The 25592-nt window shown below is 36.1% G+C and overlaps 1 protein-coding gene across 3 annotated transcripts in view; it reads left to right on the forward strand.

The window, feature by feature from the left end:
* LOC117713937 (contactin-associated protein-like 3) overlaps positions 1 to 25592 on the forward strand; it is a 149104-nt gene that overhangs the window by 82847 nt on the left and 40665 nt on the right. For 2 of the 3 annotated variants that reach the window (XM_076938842.1, XM_076938843.1), the window contains exons 1-7: positions 6856 to 6939; positions 7422 to 7538; positions 7648 to 7794; positions 13048 to 13309; positions 15709 to 15849; positions 18974 to 19145; positions 22069 to 22175. In XM_076938842.1, coding sequence (XP_076794957.1) covers positions 7536 to 7538; positions 7648 to 7794; positions 13048 to 13309; positions 15709 to 15849; positions 18974 to 19145; positions 22069 to 22175 — 832 coding nt within the window. In that variant the 5' untranslated portion in view covers positions 6856 to 6939; positions 7422 to 7535. Of the gene's footprint in view, positions 1 to 2424; positions 2629 to 6159; positions 6345 to 6855; positions 6940 to 7421; positions 7539 to 7647; positions 7795 to 13047; positions 13310 to 15708; positions 15850 to 18973; positions 19146 to 22068; positions 22176 to 25592 lie in introns of those variants that run through there. The other variant, XM_034510488.2, reaches the window with a different exon arrangement.

The raw sequence follows: 25592 nt of genomic DNA on the forward strand, positions 1-25592 counted from the left end.
CAGTCTTCTCCTTTGGGAACCCTATGATCAGTTCAATGGTTAGCTGTGAGCATCTGTGAGATTACTTCTAACACAGTTCTTCCTAAACACATGAATTTTGTCTGTAACAAAGTTCTTTATCTTATAGGAATGAATATTTGAAAACCTTTAAACATATATGCTATTAGCTTTTTTTCTGATATCCTTTGGGAGAAGTATAGTGATATCATAATTGCATCAGTGATTGTCAAATATCACCTCTAAACTCTCTGTCTTCTAACATGAAAAAATGAGATAGACATACTTCTGAATAAGATCTAGGTCAACAAGGATTGATTGGAGAAAGTCTGGGAAGAAGATGGCCAGCAAGCAGAGCCATGTAAGTATAGTTACTTGTAAATCTCAGCCTCATTAATCAGGTTAGTTATAACCATGGGATTTGAAAATTGATGCTCTCTTACATAGCAAAAATAAAATGTATTATTGTTGTGTGTATGAGAGAGAAAGAGAGAGAGAGAGAACATAGACAGAAAGACAGAGAGAGTGCATATGCATGTGTGTGCCATATAAAGGCCAGAGACTTTGTGGCCAACAAACCTCAGGAATCCTTGTGTCTGCCTCCTTCGTGATAGGATTGTTTTCATGTGTTGGGATAACTAGCTTTTTGCATAGGATCTGGGATCCAAACTCAAGTACTTATACTTGTATGGCAATCTCTTCAGCCTGATATGTCATCATCTTCTCAAAATCATTTATCTAACAGTGATGCACTATTACTTCTTAAATGTTTCTTGTGAAATATTTTAAGAAATTCATTGTTGAATGGCATTGTTTTAGTGCTTTGGTACAAAAATATACTGTGGTGGATGTATGTTTATAGTCGATTATAGCCATAAACACTCTTCTTTGCACTTACAAGGGTTTTGAACTTCTAAATGTAGGACTCTGGTGGATAAGTTAATTGCTGCTAAGTTAACTCTTTCTCTATCCCAAACATGATTTTTGTTTGCTCAGCTACATGTAATCATGTGTTTACTTCACAGAATAGAGTTGAGTATTATTTACTGTTAAGCTTCAGATTTTTTTTTTGTTAATTCACTTCAGTAGCATATCACAATGAACTAAGAGTTTGTGGTTAAATTTTGAGATATAAGCATTATATCTCAAATAACTATCAGAAATCCAGTCAAGTTTCAAGGTCATTACTCAAAGCTTCTTTAGCTAAAAAAGTCTTTTGGTTTTGTTTTGCCTATTACATTTTGTCTGAAGAAAAGTATTCAATGACATCCTTATCATTGTATCAACTGAATATCCTTAGAAGATATTACATTGTTGCAAAGAAACTGTAGTCATGATGAGAATGAAACTAATTACACAAAGCAATAAGCTGAGATGACAGAGCATATTCAGTAATGAAACTTTTTGCTAGTAAAGTTTAAAAAGTAAAATAAAACCTCTAACACTTTCTGAAGACAAAGGAAAGTAGAGATAATGATGTTGCTAAGATATGAAAATCTTTGCTCAGTTGTTTCAGAGTGTCCTTTGGCTTATTACTGTCTCATAATCAGAAATTATGCCATTTGAATTTGACAAGAGTTTTGCATGTTAATCATGCATGTAAAATTCAATGTATAACATGGAGTAATTGCTTAGTTTACATGTACAGTTTAATATATTCATTATGCGCTTGATATCCTAATTTCACATAAGTACACTAATCTAATGTGAGAAAATTTGATTTCTAATTTTTCTAATAATAGCTATATAAAATAAATTAATTGGATGATTTATTGCATTTATATGACATATTTTGGATGAAATGGATAGCTATATATTACTGTTTTTAAGTGATACATTGATGAAATCAGTAAGATAAACAATATATCATCTTGGCTTGAATATAGTTCTAAGCAGCTTTATATTTTATTGTGGTTTTTGTGCAGCTTTATTTATTTATTAATCAAATACATTTTCCAAAGACAATTACTTATTTTTCTCATTTTTAAATTTTAAAAACAATCGTAGATTTTTCTGGGTAAAATCATTTTTTTATGTGTTCAATGTTCAATTATCAATGGTTTCTCAAAGATGTTCTTTTCTGTTATTTCTAAAACACACTTGTTTTTTGAGGAACTGTAATGTTTTGACATACATAGTTAAGTTTTAAGACACTATCCAAAAGGAATGTCAGAATTACAGTTCTGATAGGCTGTAGCAGAAAAACCAAAAATGGTTCTCTTGAAGTTGTGATCTCAATAAAGCACTGAATGGTCACTACATCAGGAAATTGTCAACCTTCATTGGTAATAGTTCTCCAGAGAGATAGGACTAGTGCTTCTCCCTTTCCCTCCCCCCTCTGTGTGTGTGTACTATGATATATCATGCCATATATTTAAATATTCATCATGTTTGTATAGTATTGTTTGTCAATATCCTCTTTCCTAGAATCTGAGGTGGTTTATTTTGATGGACAAAGTTCTCTGCTCTACAAATTTGATAACGGAGCCATAAGACCAATAAGAGAGGTTATTTCTTTGAAATTTAAAGCCATGCAGAACAGCGGGATTATATTCCATAAAAAAGGACAACATGGGACTCACATTGTTTTGGAGTTAATCAAAGGAAAGCTTGTTGTTTATCTTAATTCAGGTAAAACAGTACTTGTAATTAAACAATCTGTTTAGATGGAAATACATCTGTTGATACTTGATCTTTTCAGCTAGGTAAAGGAACCATACAATTTATCATTCAAGCCCAAATGCCTTTGAGAGTTAAAGGAAATAGTGCTATAATTATTCTGGAATGATGAATGCAAAGTAAAAATACAGAGAAGTACAAATGCAAGTTTAATAGAGCTGCTAATAGCTACATATAGCATATATGTACCTCCAATATAAGATACACATAAACCCTTAGATAATCTTGATTATGAGGTTTCAGAAAAGAAAAATGTGAATGCCATAAATAATAAAATAATAAATAAATCATCAGGTTAAAGAGATGGCTTACTTATTAAGAATGTATACTGCTCTTTCAGATGTTCTAAGTTTGCTTTACAACATCCATATCAGACAGCTCACAACTGCCTCTAACTCCAGGGGATCCAACTTCCCCTTCTGGCCTCCAAGGGCATTCACACATATACATACCCCCCACACAGATGCAAACACATGCACATAATTAAAGTTAAACAGATCTCCATGCATGTAAATATTTTATGTTCAAGAGTAAGAGAAAGTCAGATGGTACTTAGGATGGAAAGATGGATATAAATTATAGTGCTGACTTTTCAAAAGGATGTGTGATTTTTTTCTGTTTATATATTTTTTCTTTTCCTTTTTTTTTTGTATTTTTTTATTGGATATTTTATTTACATTTCAGATTCCATCCTCTTTCCCCATTTCCCCTCCCTAGAAAACCCCTATCTCATACTCCCTTTTCCTTTTTGCTTTTATACAACTTTTTAAATGTTAATCAAAGGTTTTATATGTTTGGTAATGCTCAATCAGAAGCTTAACCCAATACCCAACCTAGATATATCAACTACCTTTGACTGGTGGAGACACGTGAACATCTGCCTCCATGTCCCCTCTCTCTTTCTTTCTCTTTCTCTCTCTCATCACCTAGCTTCTCCTCTCCTTCTTCTTCTCCTCTCCTTACTCCTTCTCTTCCTCTCGGTACTCCTTCCCCCTTAGCTCCTCCTACATGTCACCCTTCCTGTTAAAATAAAACTTTTCTCTCAAATACAATTAGAGCATAATTATGCTTATTTGTACCAGTGAGGTACAAGATAGTCCTAATACCCAGTCCATCATTTTGTTGACTAACCAGAACCTCTGTCATCTCTCCTAACTAAAACACTTAGTTTTGAACCTGGCTTTTTTCTTGGCTTTAGAGTGAATGTCAGCTGAAAACCATCCACTCAGATCTTTTCTCTCAAAGTAAATAGCCAGGATTGGCTATGAGACTATAGGTATTCAACCCCGTCAGAAATCCAGAATGAGTGAGTTAACTGAAATTATGGGAAGCATTAAGCATAGCTTCTAGAACTTAGCCAATTTATAGAGACCGCTGAACACCTGGACAGTCCCTATACTACAGAACGTTGGAGCATCAAATCTTCAGTCTTCTGGCCCAGAATCATCTGACAGACCTTACTGATGCAGAATTATTAAGGGCTGGTTACTCTGTCTAGGCAGATATAACCAGTCAACTATTCTGCATGTGTGTCCTTTTCTGGACAGTAATTTGTCTGTAGATGGAAAGAGGCAATTCTTGCCTAGTGGCTGTCTCCCCACAGCGGGAGTAACTCCAAAGATGCTCAATTTCTTCTTAGAATCTGTAACAGCCCACTCTGTTCCGCAGGTCAGGGTTTAGCAAGAGAGAGAATGGGGGGAAGAAGGGGAAGAGATGCAAAGAATAGAGACAAGCCAGAGGATCTGTAGTCAAGTCTCCTTTACTGTCTCCCACAGACTATATTCACACCTCCTACTGACCACCACACACACACCACACACTACAAGGAAATCCTGGGTATTTTTAAGCACAAGCAGGAGAACACAGGTGAAAATATTTTACCACATGCACCATGCAGCTGGGTTCACTAAACAGCAAAACAAGCTATGTGGGATAAACAAGATATTTATCAGAGTGTGCTTCAGCTGTTGTAGGCTATTGAAAAACAAGTCTCTGTCAAGGTATATGGTTCCAGATGGCTGCAAAGTTGATAGCTGCTTTCTAGCTGCTTTTTTCTGCTTAAAGTCGGCTCCCAACAAGAATCCAAGACAGGAAGTTGTCAGGAGCAGACAGGTCTCTAATCAAAATGAACATTGGTATATCTACTCATCAAGCAAACTGAGCAGACCTGCTCAAACCTCTGATGTCCTGGAATTCCATCTGGATGCAGTGAAGACCCAGCGTCAGAGGCTTATCAATTTACTTTTCCCCCACCCCTCTTCTAATATCTCAACGCCCGTAATCAGCTTGAAGAAGTCAATGAAGGGTCAGCGCCCCTATTCCCTGGGCTTGGGGACTAAAGTGGTTAATATTGGGTTGTCTTTCTAGGGAAAAGTAGTGGTTTTGTTGGAACAGGGAGGATTAGGTAGGATTTATTGCATAGCCATAACCTATTGATAGAAATCTGTATAATTATTATCAAGATGAAGTTATAATTTCTTAAATGGTACAAAATTTACTTTGATTTCAAATTTAAGGTTTTCATTGGTACGAGCTTCTTACTGATAAAGAAGTGAGATGAATATTGATACTCTCATGGGCATTGTGCCTGTGTAACACATTTAGGAATACAAGGCCTAGACTCAGCCCTTTTTTAACTTTTTTAACTGATTTGGGACGGTTAACCTATGAGTTAAGGGACTATAGCAAATTCATGGTTTTGAGTTTATTGTTAGGGTGTTTCCCATATTTTATTTAGAAATAGCTGAGAGGAGTGAACAGACAACAGTCCAGGTTACCTTACATGGATAGTTGGTTTTCAAAACATCAGAAGTCCATAAAATTGACGCTACAAATATTTATATATTAATGTTCATTTTGATTAGAGACCTGTCTGCTCCTGACAGCTTCCTGTCGTGGATTCTAAGAAGAAATTGAGGATACTTAGAGATACTCTAGTTGTGCGGTGACAGCCACTAGGCAAGAATTGCCTCTCTCCATCTACAGACAAATTACTGTCCAGAAAAGGACACACATGCAGAATAGTCGACTGATTATATCTGCCTAGACAGAGTAATCAGCCCTTAATAATCCTGCATCACTAAGGTCTGTCAGATGATTCTGGGCCAGAAGGCTGAAGATTTGATGCTCCAACGTTTGGTAGTATAGGGGCTTTTCAGGTGTTCAGCGGTCTCTATAAATTGGCTTATAACCAGTCCTTCTTTAACTTTTTTAACTGGTTTGAGATGGTTAGCCTGTGAGTTAAGGGATTGTAGCAAATTCATGGCTTTGAGTTTATTGTTAGGGTGTTTTCTATATTTTATTTAGAAATAGCTGAGAGGAGTTAACAGACAACAGTCCAGATTACCTTACATGGATAGTTGGTTTTCAAAACATCAGAAGTCCATAGAATTGATGTTACAAACATTTCTATATTAATGTTCATTTTGACTGGAAGTGTGATTTTTAAAGAACTAACTCAGTGTTTTGTTTTTCCTTTTTAAGGCAATGGAAACCTGCCCCCTGTTGGTTCTATCATGAACTTCACCCTAGGCAGCCTTCTGGATGACCTGCACTGGCATTCTGTGCTCATTGAGCTCCAAAACATGCATGTGAACTTCACCCTGGACAAACACATGCATCATGTACATGTGAACAAGGAATCCAGTTACTTGGATCTTAATTTTGAGGTTGTTAGACATTGTGTAATTTAGCTGAAATTATAATGCATCTTAAACTGAAATACCACTTTGTAGTAATTCAGAGAGACAAATGCTTACACATAAACAATATCTTAGCTTTTAAAAGGGTTAAGCTATTGTGCAATTTTCTCCAATATATATCTAAATCACCCTGCTAAATAACATGAATCCTTCCTGTTCTTCACAGGATAGTGTTGAAAGGATCATAACATACCGGGAAAACTATGATACCTATTAGGTGCAAATGGTTTTGCCATGTAACATTTTCAGAAGACCCAGTCCTATAGCATATGAACTTCGATTACTCTCACTTACTTGTCATGGCAAGAGAGTATTCAGTGCAATGACCATATTTTATGGACCTTTGGACAACTCTTACATTTTAAAAATTATTGATTAAAGCTAAATGAGGTGTTGCAATCTGTAATCCAAACTTTGGGTGTAGGAGGAGCTAAGGTGGGAGGAGTAAAGAAGAGGAGGAGAAAGAAGAGGAAAAGGAAAATGAAGAGGTGGAGCTAGGGGAGACGGAGAAGGAAAGAAGTGGACATGGAAGCTGATGTTTGCTTGTCTGTAGCAGTCAAAGGTAGTTGGTATATCTAGGTTGGGTATTGGGTTACACCTCTGATTGTATGGGCATCTTGTTATTGATCATTACTAAATATATAAGCTTTTGGATAATCTAAGCATTAGAGTCTCATCTGTACTGAGCCCGCATGGTTGGCGGGATGGTCTGGGCACTGCCCAGCCTTGCAGAGACAGTGTGGAAGATTGGCAGAGCCATCTCCCATGCTGGCATCTTGTGGGTGGCAAGGCTGGTGTCTCTAGCTGGCCATTTTTAGCTGTGGCGTGCACGTGGCCTCTGGCCACACAACATGGCGGATGAGCTCAGCAGAGCTGCTGCACCTTAGACAGTCTACTTGACTGATGGCCGCTTTTTAAATAATTACTACAACATTTGGGAAAGAGAGGCTTGCATATCTCTGCAAGTTCTAAGCCAACCTAATCTACACAGGGAACTCTTAAGAAACTGACCATTAAGTTCACCAAGCTCCAATTATTTCCTAGATGGAAAAAGGTCACTTCCTTTAAGTTTACATGCAAATTTAATCAGAATTTGGGCTGTCAAAACACATCATGATGACAGGATACTTCATGTGAAACAAGCAAACAAGAAAATCTATGGTGAGATAAACAGATTCATAAGGGCAACATCTGTTCATCAAAAATGGTTAAAAAGCTCATCACAAAAATCACTGAACAATGTTATTTATTTCCTGTTTTTCTTTCTAAGATCAGCTTTGGAGAAATTCTGATGCCTGGAGGGCATTTCCTGACATTCCCACATAAAAGTTTTCATGGATGTTTAGAAAATATTTATTTTAATGGAGTCAATATTATTAAATTAGCCAAGAAACACGAACCACAAATCTTAATTAAGGTAAGAGATTATAAAAGGGAAAGGGAGAGAAGGAATTATTACTAACTTATGCACTTAAGAATTGTTCTTAGCTGGGGAGATTGCTCAATGGGTAAAATCTGTTGTGCAAGCATGAGGATTAGAGTTCAGATTCCTAGCACCCAGGCAGAAGTTAAGTGTGGTGGTTTATGCCTATAACTCTAGCGTAGGAGTGTGGAGACAAACCAATTCAGAGGCTCCCTGCCAAGGAGGCTAGTCAAAATGGCAATACCCAGGTTCAGTCACAGACCCTGGCTCAAATAGTAAGGCAAAAACATGATTGAGGAAGAAATATTAACTCTGGCCTCTGGCATCCACATGCACTCCTGATGAGTGTACCCATACATACATGTACATGAAAGAGAGAGAGAGAGAGAGAGAGAGAGAGAGAGAGAGAGAGAGAGAGAGACAGAGACAGAGAGAGACAGAGACAGAGACAGAGACAGAGACAGAGTTATAGTTAGGAGTTCTATTGCCTGTAATGAAACACCATAACCAAAAGGTTTATTTGGCTTGCACTTCAGTATCACTGTTCATCATCAAAGGAACTCAGGATAGGAACCTGGAGTCAGAAGCTGATATAGAGGCCATGGGTGGGTGTTGAGTATTGGCTTGCTGTGGCTTGCTGAGCCTGATTTCTTATAGAATCTAGGACTACCAGCCCAAGTGTGGCCCCATGCACAATGGTCTGAGCCTTTCCACATCAATCACTAATTAAGAAAATGCCCTACACAGTTAGCTGTAGCCCAATCTTATGGACGCATTTCCTCAACTGAGACTCCCTTCTCTCAGATGACTCTAGCTTGTGCTGAGTTGACATAAAAGGAGCCCGTATAGGGAGGCTGGTTCTTTTCAGAGCTCTGTCTAATACAATACCTTTAAAAAAAATCAACTCATATTTTAAAAGCTGCCATATAATATAACAATTTTATCATGTGTAAAAATTAGAAAGTGGAGCTGGAAAGATTTCTCAGTGGTTAATATCACATACTGCTCTTGCAGAAGACCCAAGCTTTGTCCCCAGCATCCGTGTTGAATGGCTTACAGCCAGCCACCTGTAACTTCAACACCAAAGGATTAATGCCTCTTGCCTACACAGGCATCTCCTCTCATGTGCACATCCATACATATAGACACAAATATATACACATAACCAAATAGAGTGAATCTTTACACAGAGAATAAGAGAGAAAAATAATTAGGAGAATATTTGCTTCATGAAACTCAATTGTTTCATTTTAATATGAATTAAAATATCCTATTTTTGCATGTAGATCAGAATTCACATGTCTTCTGAGTTTGGGGGATTTTATTCTCAGGAGCCCAATTATTTTGCAATGAAAATCCCTGATGGCTCATTCCCTAATCTACTGGAAATGCTTCCACATACTGAGTTAAAAACTTTTCTACATGTTTTAAATTTTAAAAATATCTGAGTTTCAAATTATAGGTAAGGCTCTTGCTAAATGCTTTATTTCCTGTTACATGCTACTATGCATTGGTATATGGGTTATAGTACCAAACTCCAAAGATATCTCTGGCTGTAGGTTAATAGGCCATAAGATAATATATGATTTAGGAAAGTACATGATCAGAGTTAGAATAACAATGGAGTCCATAAAACTTCCAGTGTGATGGGGAAAATAAGTAAAATGATAAGCCTTAAACTTACTATGAATACCACTGGCAATGTACTGAGATAACCCAAATTACAAACACCATTAAGATGCGTGAAAGGTTATACATTAGGGGAAATTGAGTGAATAACAAAACAAGGAAGAATGATAAGGGTCCACACACATAAGACACATGGGACAATATTAAAAGTAACCAAAGGGCCAGCAAGATGGCTCAGCTAATAAAGACATTTGTTACAGAATCATGAGTTTGATCCTGCAAACAATATGGTAAGATCGAGCTAACTCCTTCAGGTTGTACACACACACACACACACACACACACACACACACATACAACTGAAAGAAAATAAAAATTTTAAAGTAAATAAAAAGTCTGGTAGATGTCTCAGTTAGTAACAATGTTTGCCACAGATGAATGAGAACCCAAGTTTGATTAATACAAGTGTAAGAAGCTGGGCACAGTACTGATTATCTGTAACCCCAGAGATGGGAAGGTAGGGGCTTAATGACCAGACCAGTCTAGCTAACTTAGTGAGTTTTTGGTTCAGTTAAAGAATCATATCTTTAAAAACTTCAGAGAACAATTAAGAAAGACAGTGTCAACCTCTGGTTTCTATATATGTAACAACACTATAAACTAGAGAGAGAGAAAGAGAGAGAGAGAGAGAGAGAGAGAGAGAGAGAGAGAGAAAGGGATGATATAGAGATGATAGGATACATGAGAGAGAAGGAAAGAGAGATAGAAAGATTACATATAGAGGATGACAAATATAGATGATAGATATATAGACAGATGAGAAAACAGAGAGATATAGATAGATGATAGGTAGATAGGTAGGTAGACCATTAGATGATAGATAGATAGATAGATAGATAGATAGATAGATAGATAGATAGATGATAGATGGAGAAGGGAAGAGAAAAATAGATCTCTCATCTACCCTAAGTTCCTGTCCAGGAGAAACTGAAATACAAAGTGTTTCCTGAATGAAGGGAGAAAAAAGACAACGAATTAATGGTGTTAGCTTCCATGGAAATATTCTTCTCAGAAACTACCCACAATGAAACATTTGGCCAATGGAAATTCATGTCAAGATGCCTTATGCAACACTTGGTAAACCTAAATCTGTCTTTTATTTTCTAATCTTTGGTGGAAAGAAAAACCCCTCCTATACCCTAACATCTCTAGCCTATCCTAAAGTATTTTTACCAAAGGAAATGGGCTGAAAAGAGAAACAGGGATAAACACCATCTCTATAAAAATGTTCTATTATTCTGAATTATTGATGGATAAATTGATAGTTATTAATTATAGATAATCAGGAGAACTATAATTACCTTAATGTTTCATCAGTCCTTAATATCACTGAGAAAATGATTTACTAAATACATTGTATAGCGAGGTATGAATTTTACATGAAAACAGACAAAAAGAAAATTCTTTCCAAGTTGCACAAGAGACTGTAAATGCTATATATAAGAATTCTAGTCTGAGAATTATCCAATTTCATGTATTCATTATGAAAATAGAAAGACAGTTACTTCAATATTTAAAAGTAAAACATTTCACAATTTGGCAAAATTAGTTACTAGAATTGATTTATTCAATGAGTTATCATTCATCCAATGATGTTTGTTATAGCAGATAGCTGCCCAGCTGAACAATGAGACTAACATACCACAATTGTGTGCCCACCACAACTAAGATCCAGTGAATGAGAACAAGATCCACGGTTCTATGAAGTCAAAGTAAAATAAGTGGATGTATCCTGGGTTTGACAGAATACAATTTATGGGGAGACATGTTGACAGAAATATGGTTATGGGTTGGGGTGAAACTCAAGTGAAACATGAGTCAGAAAGAGAGGATCATATACTGGTTAGAACAGAGTGATCTTATCCCTGTTAGGATAAACTTTATTAATCTTAATGTAGTATCAAAGAAACAGGCACATTCTGAACATCAATGTACAGCTCTGTACACAGTTGTATGTACTACTGTAATAGCTCTGTGTATATATAGCTTGCTGGGAGTTATTCAGGGTTACTCTGGACACTTTATAACTGTTACAACTCAAGAGGTCTGAAATCATTTCAAACTCAATTCATATGGTCAAGATACCTGCAACAAATTTAAACAATTAAAAACTAAGAGTCAAATAATTAAATTCATACCATGGAAAAGGTACCTCTTTTAATCTTTTCACATTTAATTCATTATAGCAAATGTTTTCTTACAATAACTTTTTTATAACGGAATTTTAAAGTATACTATATTTACTCTCTGATTGTGTATGTGCATGTATGTGTGTGTGTGTGTGTGTGTGTGTGTGTGTGTGTGTGTGTGTGTGTGTGTATGAGTGTACAACTTGGAAGAGTTGATTCTCTACCCCATATCCCAGAGATTGAACACAGGTAACTGTCCTTGTTGTTAAATGCCTTTAACTACTGAGCCATCTCACCATCCCACAGAAGGATTAAAAAACCAAAAACTAAAAGTGAGTTTTATTATAATTATGCATATGAACAATTATAATATACACTAGGCAATATTTTAAATGAAAAATCATCTAATATTAGTCACTGAAGTACATTAAGACAAAATTTTTTATATATAATTCTGTCTTTAAAAGGATTTTAGGTTTTGGATCTTGCCTTTATCTTCAAGAGACAGAAAATTAATGAAACCTTGTCCTAAATATACCCCTGGAGATTAGAGTTTAATTGGTCGGGTCCAGGATTTTAACTGTCTGCTGGTGACTCAACTGTTCAGCAGGGTTGAACCACTATCCTAACCTGAGCTTATCTATCTTATATTAGAAAAGCTTTTTATCTAAAGCCATATTTAGTCTACTGGTAGAAACGATTCAAAGATGACCCCACTTAGAATGAGAAGTGCTGAAGATTTTTATTCCAGAACTGAAATTTATAGAATAAGTGAATACCAAAGTAGTATCCTTTTTTCTACCTAAAATTAAAACCAAAAGAAAATATACAAGAAAAACAAAAATGTGGCCCAGCTAGATATCACAAGATGCTAAAAAGCTACTGTGTTAGAATCAGCATGTGGTTGGATAAGAATAGAATAGAAGAAAGCAGAGATCCCAGAAATATCCCAGTCCATGTGTAAATCATCAGAAAATTTCCAAACACTAAAGAAAGAGAGAGAAAGGGAGGGAAGAAGGGGGGGGGTAACAGAGTAAGTGTTGCTAAAGATTTAATGAGCCCTTTCATTAGTGGCAGGACTAATAAAGCAGTGGATCTGGTATAGAACAGATTCTGGGGAATACAATTTAAAGAACAAATGGTACTTAGAAGGATAGTCTAAGAGTAAGATACCTTGTTCCTTATTAAAGCCCCAAGCCTAGCAGAGAGACTGGGGAAAAAAATAAACAACAGAACAAACTCTTGTTGAATTAGCACACATTGAATGCCTTTGCAATCCTGAAAAGTAGAACACTAAGAATTTCACGCCCCACCCCACCCCCAAACAAGCTAGGATAGAAGAATCTGTGTATGTTGTTGCCAACTCTGTCTTTAATGGGGCAGAATCACTACTGTGAGCTCTTCACCTATGCTTTTGTTTTATTTATAGGGAAATGTGTCCTTCACATGCCCACAACCACAGACAGTTCCAGTGACTTTTCTGAGTTCTGGGAGTTACCTGGCTTTGCCAGGCAGTTTAAGGGAAGATAAAATGTCCCTTGCTTTTGAGCTCCGAACGTGGAACAAGGAAGGATATGTGTTTTTTAGCCAACTGGGGCATGGTTCAGGAAGTTTGGTCCTGTTTCTTAAGAGTGGAAAACTCATTCTGAGCCTTTCTGAGCCAGGTCAACCCTTGAAGAACATCACGACAGGTAATTTTTATCCATAAACCTTACAAACAGCCAAGAGAACTTAGGGTCACTCTATAGGATCAATAAAGGATGGAATAAGATATTTTTTTTTGAAGACATGGGTTTGACCTCTCCTCTTCAGACTACTCAAGACTATTTATATGTGTGATATGCAGCCAATAGTAATCTTTTGACCCAAAATGTTCAGATACAAAAATTTAAAGATGCATGTTTCTCAGATAAAAAAAAAATCCCAATATACATAAAGATATATGTAATATCTTTAGGCTCTGTTTTCTGACTAACCCAACCTCCATCCAGAAGAAATACAGAGGAACTTCACAAGTTAGGCAAAACATAGAGATACTCACTTTTCTTCTTGCTTTTTAACTTCTAAACTACTTAACAAAGTATTTTTATTTTGGTGGGGAGATATTCTGTAACACAGTAGATGATGGGTAACCATCACTTTGTCCTGAAAGGTGCCAACAAAGTCCAAGAAGCTTTGTTTTTTTACTGATTGGTGTTTGATTCATTTTCTGTCAGCCTGTGTTATCAGAGTTCTCTAGCAGAATAGAACCAATATATGTATGTATTACAAAAAGAAATTTATTGGAATGGCTGAAATGATAGACGGTTAGATGATCCAAACATGCTGTATGTACCCTAGAGAAGCAGAAATCAAGTAGCCCTTCTGTCTAATAAACTGAAAGTATCCACAATCCTTGTCATGAGGACACAGAAGCTTCCTGGAGGGTTGTTGACACAGTCCATGTTGAAAGGTGAGAGAATCAGTAGCCTGATGTGGAAGGGCGAGGGCAGCAAGAAACAGAACCACTTGTTCAGCAAGAATGGAACTCAAAAGTGTGGACTAGCTTCCTCATTTTTCATCTTTTTCTGTTCACTTTCAGCTCACTAATCATGTCACCCACATTCACAGAGTCTCCCACCAGTGTCTTACATGTCAGGCCTCTCCAGAAATCCCAAAGATGTAACAAAAGGTTCACGACACCATTCATGGGCATCTCTCAAGTTAGTCCAGTTGACAACTGTTGTAGTTTTTTTCTTGTTGTATTTTTGATGACATGTAGGGCTGAGCAAGTATTTTTCTGCAGTTCTGGTTTACACAGTAACTATAATTAAAACTAATAAAATATCTTAAATCAACTAATACTTTGCTTTAGTTCATAACTTTGTAAGGGTGATATTTTGCCTCTGAATGTAAAATGCTGTAGTTCTTGGCAAAAGATCATATGAAAACAAGTTTAAAATAGTATTTATGCTATAAACCATGTCTTAATTAACTTAATTTCTAATTTAAATGTTTATGGATTCTACTGAATCTGATTTTCTTTAGTATAATTATAAGAATGGACTGGAGAAATGGCTCAACTATAAAAAAAACTCTTGCTATTTCTTCAGAGCACTGGACTTTGTTTCTCAACACTCATGAAAAAGGGTTTACAATTGCTTGTAACTCCAGCCTCTGGCCTCTACAACCCACACACAGGGAGCACACACACACACACACACAAATCTTAAAACATAAATGAAAGAATAAATAAATATTTTAAAGTAAATAAGTCAGATCTATCATTGTAATGTATTCATCAGACTTGAACATACATTATTATTTAATACATGAATCAGCCTTATTAATTAATGAATAAATAAGTACAATGTCACAATCAGTTAAAGGAGAACTCAAGGTATCATGCATATTGAAAGATAAGTAATGCTTTTTGCATTTTGAATTTATGGACAGATATAAATCAGTTCCAAAACAATGATACATTATAGGCCTAATAATTTTAATTTGTATAGACAAAAAAAATAAAATTTGCTTAGCTGTCAGTTTTCTATAATTGACAGCTATTGAACAGCTTGCATGGTGAAAGTCACAATGCTTGCCTGAATGCCACCTCTATCATAGGCAGCTCAGTGATCTTTCTCTCTCATTTAAAACCTGTCACAATTGCCCTTGACTCAGTTTATAAATTCATTCCTCTAACTCTTTAAAATAATTTCTTTTTGATAGATTAAGCGAAACTAATAAATTTTCCATTTGAGGTCTAAATTAAATGGCATTTTGAATTCCACTGGTAAAGACTTTTGACATATATATATTTGAATACTTAATTTTAAGGTGAAGCTCCAAGCATATGATCAGTATTTACTGCAGGGGAGTCTTTAGAGGAAGTAATGTTTTCTTCGTGTGCTGTCATAATAAAGGTACTCATTTCATTACAGAAAAAGGTTAATTTGTTTTCTTCAGTAAATAAATCATAAATCATATGCTGTATGATTTATGCACATAAATCATGTTGTTCTCTGACTTATTCAGTGATTTGAATTCAGTGATCTGAATAGGTGGTTACACTTTTCAAAATGTAGATGTCTGTAACTCGTTCTTTTCCTAGGTGTCGTACTGAATGACGGGCTGTGGCACTCAGTTTCTTTGTCTGCTCAGGGCAGCTACCTAAGTCTCACGGTAGATGGAGACTCCTCTGCTCAGACTCTGTCTGTATGGATTCATTCAGGCAATACTTACTATTTTGGAGGTAAGTGAAGGCAACTCAACCACATTGACAGACAGTGGGTCCAAATGGTCTTCACTGCCTCTCACCTGGTATCATATATACTTAAATCAATTGATACTAAGAAACAAATGATTTTTTTCCTCAAATAAACATATTTGGGTTTTTTAAGAACACAAAACATTGTATTTTTCCAAAGAAGAAGAAAAAAAACTACAGAAAGCTTATTTTGCTATTTCAATACTTTTTAATTCCACTTACTATTTAAGGAAACTACATTGTAGTTCACATGGAATTTCTCAACATCAAATGCTATAATATAATCCACATAAAAGATAATGCTACACCTCTAAAAACTAGATGGTAAAATAAATCATATTGTGTTGGGGGTTGGTCTGGTACTCCTGTGTATTCAAATGCTAAATTTTGTACCCCAAAGTCTGGCTGCTCCAAGATGAGCAAATTCTCACATATGCCAGCCTTTGTTGTGTAAACTTTGCTCCCCAATTTAAAACTGTTGGTTAAATAAAACTGGCAACAGCCAATTACTGGGGAGAATAGAGGGCATAAGGGTTTAAGTTACCAGTTTGGGGGTGGGGGATATCACAGGTAGGGAGAAAAGAGAAAAAGTGAAAGAAGAAGAAGACATGGGAACAGGAGGTTGCCATTAGATATGATGGACCAGGAGCATGTTCCCTGAGGACAGGCTGGTGAAGCAGAAATAACCCAGGAAGATACAAACAGCAAGTACTTGGGTAATGCAGCTGGGAAGTAGACAGTCTAGCAAATTAGAAAAATAGATTTAGGGGTAATCCTCCAGTAATTGTGCAAAAGATAAATAAATAAATCATGGTCTAAGTGTTATTCATTTGTAAGCAAGGCAGAGATAGGTATAATTCAATTATTTAACAATAAATTGTCATCTTACATAGAAAAAGGCATTGTCTTACATGGAATCTTATGATAGATACAATCATTATCACAACATAATTCTGCCTATCCATGGGCATGGAAAGCTCCTTTTCCTCTACTGCTGTTTTCTCTGATTTCTTTTTCCACTGTTTAAAATTTTTTATTGTAGTCATCTGTCACATTATTAACAAGATTTAAATTTATTTCTGTGTATTTTTAAAGCTACTGTGAATGAGATTTTTTCCTGATTGCATTCTCAGCTAATTTATTATTGGTATATGTATAAACTCACTTGGTTTTTAAATGTTGATTTGTATCTTGTTGCTCTCCTGGATGTAATTGTCATGTCAGTGTTTTCTGGCAGGGTCTTCAGGGTCTTTGATTATATAATCTGAAAATTAGGAAAATTTTACCTCCTCCTTTCATAGTTGTATCTATTTTATTTCTTTCTATTATTTTATACCTTGCCCAAGACATCGAGCTCTATATTGAGTAAGAGCAGAGAGGGCAGGCATCCTTGTCTTGTTCCACACTTGAGAGGAAATGCTTTCAGGTTTTCCATGTTTATTGAAGTATCCAAACCCTTGAGTTAGATCAGTGGTTCTCAAATCTGTGGATTGCGAACCTTCAGGGATCAAATGCCCTTTCATGTGAGTCACATACCAGATATCCTGAATATCAGATATTTGCATTACAAGTCATAACAATTACAAAGTTCTAGTCATGCAGTAGCAACAAAAAATAATTTTATGATTGGAGTCACCACAACATGAATAACTGTATCAAAGGGCTGCTGCACTGGGAAAGTTGAGAGCCACTGATTTAAATAGACATCTCATGTTATCCTGCAGTTATCTTTGAAATGAAAGCCATTTTAAAATGGTCAGTTTTGCTTTACCTAATATAGTACTCATATTTACTCTTTTCCTTACTTGGAAGTGTATGAATTAGAGTGCTACCATTGGTAGAATGTTGCAACATACTCAAGCCACCAGATTTCTGTACTTTGGGACTAAATGTAATAATATGACTTAATTTAAATCACTCATACCCTTGCTTGTGTGTGTGTGTGTGTGTGTGTGTGTGTGTGTGTGTGTGTGTGTGTGTATGCGCGCGCACGCACATGTGCATGTGCATACATTACTGCAGGTTGAGCCTAAGACCTGCTTTACCACTAAGTTACAGCTTCAAACTTCCTTTTACTTTTTATTTTAAAGTAGTTCTTCATGAAGTTGTCTAAGCTGGCCTCAAACTCACTGCACATCACAGATAGAGCTTGAATTTGTGATTGGGCTCCTGAGTAACTGGGATTACAGGCTTGTGAAACCAGATGCAGCTGGATGCTCATGCTTCTTATACAGGTGTTGCATTTCCCAAAACTCATATAATAAAAGGAAACTGTCTCCCAAGCATTGACATTTGTAACTCAGCTGAAAATAACATTAAGGGTATGATGAGACATTTTATTTACAATATCAGAAATAACCAAGTGCCTGTTTTATTCCTTTATATTCATGAAAGGTTCTACACTACTGATTTTTATTTACCACCATGTATTCTAACTGTGTGGAGGCTCCTGGTATTTTTGATGTTAAAGTAAAATATAGCTTTTGGTTAACATGTGATTAAAGAACTTAATTTTTAAAATTACTAGAAAAGCCAATGTAAGTATTTCTATTAAGTCAGAACACAGAGTGTTTTAAAACAATCTCAAATGCACATATATGATAACATATGAAACATGAGTGGATATTTAACATGTTTTTGATAAATTAGAGTACCCAGCTGCATTTTGTAGCCAGTATGATTCAAGAACCCAGCATTTCTTAAATCAAGTATAGCCTCTGATTTAAACTATTCTAATTTTACCTCTATTTTTATTTCTTTCATGTATACAAAATGATGGTGAAATGTATTAATATCTTAACAAGATATTAAAAAGAAGTCAAACTTCACTTAGATGTGCAACAATAACAACTATAAAAATTGTTGATTTTATTTTTTATCTTAATTTTATTCCAGTTTTAAAATTTTTCAACTCTAGTTACTATCTTACCTTTGATCTGTTCTAACTTGTGTTCTTAGATTAGCCCCTTTTCTGATGAGGGCTTTCATTGTGTCCAGTCAAGTCAAAGTTCATTTCTCAAGGATATCAATAAGCAGAAGCTTTCAGTAGTCATGGAACAAACGGTTTTCATGGTCCTTGAGTTTCTCTTGTCTTTGTGCTTGCATTCAGGTTGTCCTGACAACAGCTCTAGCTTTGGATGTGACAGTTCTTTTGGAGGCTTCCAGGGCTGCCTGAGGCTCATCTCCATTGGTGACAAAGTGGTAGATCCAATTGCAGTACAGCAGGGAGTGCTGGGGGGCTTCAGTGACCTCCAGATAGACTCCTGTGGCATCATAGACCGGTAAGAACCTTGCTGGGTCATTTTAGCATGCCTCCTTTCAAAGTTTAAAGCTAGAAATAACATAGTCACACTTATAGTGAAGATTAGAAAGACTTTTGCGTATCTCATTGTGTTAACATTTTTTCAAATGACGGAACTTTATCAGAAGACATATTTCATGGGGCTATAGAGATGGCTCAGCTGTTATGAGTTCATACTGGTCTTACAGAGAATCTGAGTTCAGTTCCCAGCACCCTTGTCTGGCAGCACACAACCACCTTTAACTACAGCTCCAGATGCCCTTGTGTGGCATATATTCACCCAGATATATACAAATAAAATCTATTTGTAATATATTGGGCTGGAGAGATGCAGCAGTTAAGACCATTGAATGTTCTTCCATAGGACCTGAATTCAGCTCCCAGCATTCACATGGTAACTCACAACCATCTGTAACTTCAGTTCCAGTTCTGATTCTCTCTCCTGGCTTCTGAAGGCAGCACCAGGTATTCATATGAAATATAGATATAAATGCAGGCAGAATATCCATACATGTAAAATAAAATACTTAAAAGTTTTTTTAAGGCAATACATCCTTTTTTGAACTTTAACTCAAAATAGTCCCAGGTTCATAGTTACTAAGCCTAGTCAGTGTATCTCTGCACTGGCAACTCATAATACTATGAAGTAGAAGAATTAGAGAGGCTGCTCTCTTTCAATTTTAGTACCAGACAAAACTGTCTATTCTGCAGAATAAATGTAAAGTAAATTCTCAAGAAGTTTGAGCAGCAGAAATGAATGAACATCAGTTCATAGCAACAGACTTAGTGAAGAATAAAGAAGGCATGAACAACATTTGAACTTTTAATAGTTAGGGCTAGGAGAAAGTTCTGTGGATAAAGCATTTGCCATCCAAATGTGAGGACCTGAGTTTACATTCCCAGAACCTACATAAATAAAAAAAAAAAAAAAAAAAAAAAAAAAAACAGAGTACACATCTGTAATACCAGTGTTCTTATGGCAAGATGCAAGGCAGAAACAAGATAATCTCGTGAAGCTCATGGACCAGCTTGCCTGTCATTTGCATGGATGAACAAAAGACTCTGTCTCAAATAAGACAGAAGATGAGGACAAACACCTTATGTCCTCTGGCATCCACATGTACATAGCATGTGCACATGCACACACACACACATCATACACTGGGGGCCAGGGGAGACAGACAGGCAGGCAGGCAGGCAGGCAGGATGGCAGACAAAGAAATTGTTTTTTAAAAATATTTTGCTCTCAGTTATAGTCTATATCTATAATAATTTTGGCTGAAAATAATCACTTGCTCATGCCTGGAAAAACATTAGTTTTATAAATTCTGTGCTTTAGTGCCTTCCCCTTGATGTCCACAACAAATAATACTTAACATATATATATATGTTAATATAATATAATATAATATATAATAATATAATGTTATATATAATATATAACAACAAATAATACTTAACATGGATGAAAATATCACACAATACCTCAAAAATCTGTACAATTATTGTTACATGTCAACCAAAATAAACCCAAAAATAAAGATTAATTTGATACGGTTTAAAAATGTAAAAGTTATACCTACAAATAGGATTTATCACCTTCTACTTCATGGAGAAAAGTTAGTTTTACTACTTGAAGCATTAACTGTGCAGTTGCCAGCTAAGCAAGCTTTGGTTTATAATCATACCTGATGATGTATTAAAAGAACATAATTCCTACCAAATACAAAATTCACTTACAGAAACTTAATTTGACACAAAACATTTTTTTCCCTGTGAATGTTGGTTGTTTTGTAGGAAAAACACAATTAATTTCAAGATGAAGGTGCATTGTACAGGAAGTTGCCCCAGTTGCTTTCATAATTACCTATGAAATTAGAATTCTTGAAATAGACCCAAGACGGCGTCCACTGGAAACCTCAGACTCTGGTCACAGGGAAGTGTGCTGAGAAGGCTCTAGTCACTGGCTAAGTGGTGCACCTGTTTGACAGGCAACGTGCAGCCCAGCTCTGCCATCAGTGCAGCTCATAGGGGCCGTCCAACAGGCATGAATGTAAATGACGAGAGCTGTAGGCTAATAGAGATATGTGTGTGATTTTTTTCCCACTTATAAGTTATTGTTTAGATATCTTGCCAACGAATCACAAAACATGATTTGTTTACATTCAGAAGACTCTGGAAGTATCAGGTACCTCTCATTTTGTTCTTTCTTTTCCTGGTTGTTTTGGCTATTCGGGGTTCCTAGTGATTCTTTTCAGGTTTAGAGTAGATTTTTTTCCCCCAAGTTTTTAAGAAAGAAAACAAAAAGTCATTGAGGTTTTGAGAGAGGTTGTACCGAATGTATAGGCAGATCTGAGTAGTGCTGACATCTTAGCAACACTCTTTAAAACTGATTGCTTACCCTAAAGGTAAAAGACAACTGCATGCCTTTTAAAAATTTATTCAATATTTCTCAAAGCACGTTGCTATAATACAGAAAAACATCCCTGTCCTTTCTCTTCTCCTTTCCTGCAACTCCTTTTTTAAAAAAATGTCCACAATTACTAAATTGACCTTTAATGAATTTTATTTTATATATGAAATAAATTTTGCTAGACACATAATGTCAGTATTTTGAAATTGGGGATGAAAAATAAGGTATGTTTCAAATTAAGCTGTCATATGCAACAAAATCCATCATCTAAAATTATTGTTATTAATAGAAACCTTGATGGCAGACTCAGTGCTCACTGGTCATGTTGAGTTTTCTGTATATGCTATAAATCCATTTTTAACCTTTTTCATTTATTCTCCTCTCATACATTACATCCCAACTGCAGTTTCCCCTCACTCCTTTCCTCCCAGTCCTCCATGCACACCCCTGTGAGCCAGGGGGTATAGTAATTATGTTTGTTTTCTTATAGGTGTTTGCCCAGCTACTGTGAGCATGGGAGTAGATGTACCCAGTCATGGGATACCTTCTCCTGTGACTGTGAAGGCACGGGCTACACTGGAACAACCTGCCATTCCTGTAAGCTTCACAACTCAATCCGTATGTCATTGTGACTTCCTTGTCTTTTGTTATCTATTTTGATAATTTTATTACATTATTTGTTAGTTATGTTTATTTGCATATCTCCAAGCATGCAGACACATCAGAATAAGTATTGCAGCACCCAACTACTGTCTTGTTTCTTTTAAGCCACTTTATTTATTGTTTATTTATGTATTGTTTTACTTGATGCTACAGATTAAACCTAGGCTTTGTACATGATTGACAAATGCTGTGCCACTGAGCCACAGCCTCAACACTTGACATCTAATACCAGGACAGCAGGGGGACACAAATAAATATGTAACACTAAGTACAGCTTAAATGAACCTTGTCAGCAATAGCAAAGTAATCTAGTAAGATAATATATAGAACAGGGTGTAGACTAGGGAAGTGACTTAGGTGGGAAAGTACTTGCTTTGCAAGCACGAATACATGAGATCCCCAGCCCACGGCAGTCTGCCTGAAATGTCAGTACAGACGTTTCAGGAGACAGAGACAAAAGGACTCTTGGAACTGCAGGCTAACCAATCTAACCAAATTGGAATCTAATCAAATTTGAGAAACTTCATCTCAAAAAATAAAGTAGAGGCTGTATATGGTGGCATGTGTCTTTAATCCCAGCACTCAGGAGGCAGAGGCAGGTGAATCTCTTAGTTTAATGCCAGCCTGGTCTACAAAGCAAGTTTAAGGGCAGCCAGGACAGCACAAAGAAACCCTGTCTCAAAATACAAAATTAAATTAAAATGGAGAGCTGTTAAACTGAAGTCAATCTCTAGCCTCCACAGGCATGTGCACATACAATACACATGCATGTGAACACATATACACTCATATATATATATATATATATATATATATATATATACACAAATAAATCCACACACAAAAATATATGCATATATATGCATATATGTATATATATATGCAAATAAATCCACACACAAAAATAAAGGTTTAAAAGCTGTATAGTACAGGGTAAAAACAAAAAAAATAAAAATAAAGAACACATGTTGTAACAGCTTGTTTCTTTACTTGGGATTTAATTCCTATAATCCTTTCAGTCAGAGAAAGGTGGAAAAATAATCATTTGCCAAGCTTTCTCAAGCTTGAATGTAATACAATTAAGAATTTTTTTAAAAAGACCCTTGAAGAGGCAATTAAAGTCTCTTAAATTGTGATTTTTCTTTGGTGGAGATGATAATGAATCATAAAGTGTGTACTTATTGAGTTCTTAAGTATGTCTGTCCTTTTCTAGTGAATTCCACAAATAAACTGATTAAACTCTAGAGCAAATCAAGAATAAAAGACCATTATTGGTTTCATTGTAATGACTAGGAAAGAAAGAGATTAAGAAGCTTGACATCCAGTTATTTGGTGACACAGTGATGATTTGAACAAAGAAGCTGTTTCCAGAACCTTCACTTTAGGATGCTTGAAAGATGGTCTTTAAGCAGTAGTACCAGAAACAACTGAGAACTAGTAACAAATATAAACTCTCAGGACTCACCCAAATCTACTGAACTGGAATCTTAGGATAGGTATATGTGGTGATGTGTTATGTCAGAAACATAGGTGGACATGTTTATGTCTTTTCACCGTATTAGAAATTATTGTCTAAAGTAAATTCACAAGCTACATTGGTTTCTTTAACTGCAGTTTACCAAGAAGTCCTGATTTTTCTTGATAACTGATTGTAAGCAAGCACGAGTTCTTTTATTCCACTTTAATTTACACATCTAACAGTAAATATATCTATATATGTGTTACAGGTTTCAGAATGGTTACAAAGGGGTTAAAAGGTCATAGAAAAATTCAAGAAATTCAAAGATACCTTGCTTGAGGCAGAGGTAGAGATCTGGCAGAGATGCAAAGAATATCAGTGCAAGCAGTTAGACAAGATGTTAATGATAATGAGCATAATAAAGAGTTGTTGAAAGTCTTACAAAACCAAGCCCAAGCTCTAGCCTAGCTCCAGATGCAAGGTACAGTGTCTCTGGACAGTGGAGGTGAGGTGCAGGTCCAGGTCTAGATGGACAAACAAATGAGTCAATGGATGGACAGATAATGATTCAAGTAGGTTCCACTGGTAGATGGTACCAAGCTAAGCTGAAGCCCTGTCATCTCTTAATTTACTCATCCCTTGATCACTCCCAAATAGTGCCACCCCCTGATGAGTAATTATTTAAACAGAGGAGCCTATAGGGGCCATTCTTGTTCAAACTACCGAAGACATCAAGTCCTCAGTTTCACCTGCCACTTACATCAAATGCCCACCCACCGAAATCTTTTCACAACTCCATTAGATTTATTTACCTGATCTTTTTCAAGAACTATAGTGAGAAGTCAGAGTATAAATTGTTATATCTCCACTTAGGGATGCAAGTGAAGTTAAAGGAGACCCCTGGATTCCCAATAGCAAAGTTCTGTATGAGCCTGGCAAGGGAGAAGACAATCCACTCCAAACCTCCTGCAGATTGACCCATCAAACACACATTAAGATTAGAAAGTCTTCTATTTCTACATTTCACTTTTTATAGGGATTTCTCTAAAACCAAACTCTACAAAGTAACAGAACTGCCATAGAGATTAGACCTTCCACTTCTATAGAACGTCTATTCTCTAAGCATAGTCTTGCACATCAAGTCTTGATACCTTCCTTAACTCCTTTGTATTTTCTTCCATACCCAGAAACTTCCCTTACATGGAATAATTCATGAACTAGTTTTACTAATAATGCATGCCTATACACTGCATTCAAATATAACTTTCCAAATACCAAAATGTTGAAAGGGTAAATATTTCAAATTTTAAAGATGATTTATTTATTTTTATTCTATGTGCATTGATTGTTGGGAGCCGACTTTAGTAGAAAGCGGCTAGATCAACTTTGCAGCCATCTGGAACCATATACCCTGATGAAAGACTTGGTTTTCAAAAGCCTATAACAGCTGAAGCACACTCTGATAAATATATTGTTTATCCCACATAGCTTGTTTTGCTGTTTAGTGACCTCAGCTGTATGGTGCACGTGGTAAAGTGTTTTCACCTGTGTTCTCCTGCTTGTGTATATAAATACCTCAGAATTCCCTTCAATAGAAGAGACTTGATAAAGGGAGACTTGAGAAAATAGAAGAGACTGAATCACACCCTGTCTTGTCTCCATTCTTTGAGATTCTTGCCCCAAGAGCCCCATTCTCTCTCTTGACCAGAGCACTTAGCCCAAAAGTGTTGAGCCAAAGTGTTGAGGCAGAGTGTGGGCCTCAACAATTGATGTTTTGCCTACATGTATGTATGTCTGTGTCAAGATGTCAGATCCCCTGGAACTGGAATTACAGTTGTGAGCTGTCATGTGGGAACTGGGAATGGAACCCTGGTCCTCTGGTAGAGCAGCCA

Source organism: Arvicanthis niloticus, chromosome 8 (genome assembly GCF_011762505.2).
Source record: "Arvicanthis niloticus isolate mArvNil1 chromosome 8, mArvNil1.pat.X, whole genome shotgun sequence".
Lineage (NCBI taxonomy): Eukaryota > Metazoa > Chordata > Mammalia > Rodentia > Muridae > Arvicanthis > Arvicanthis niloticus.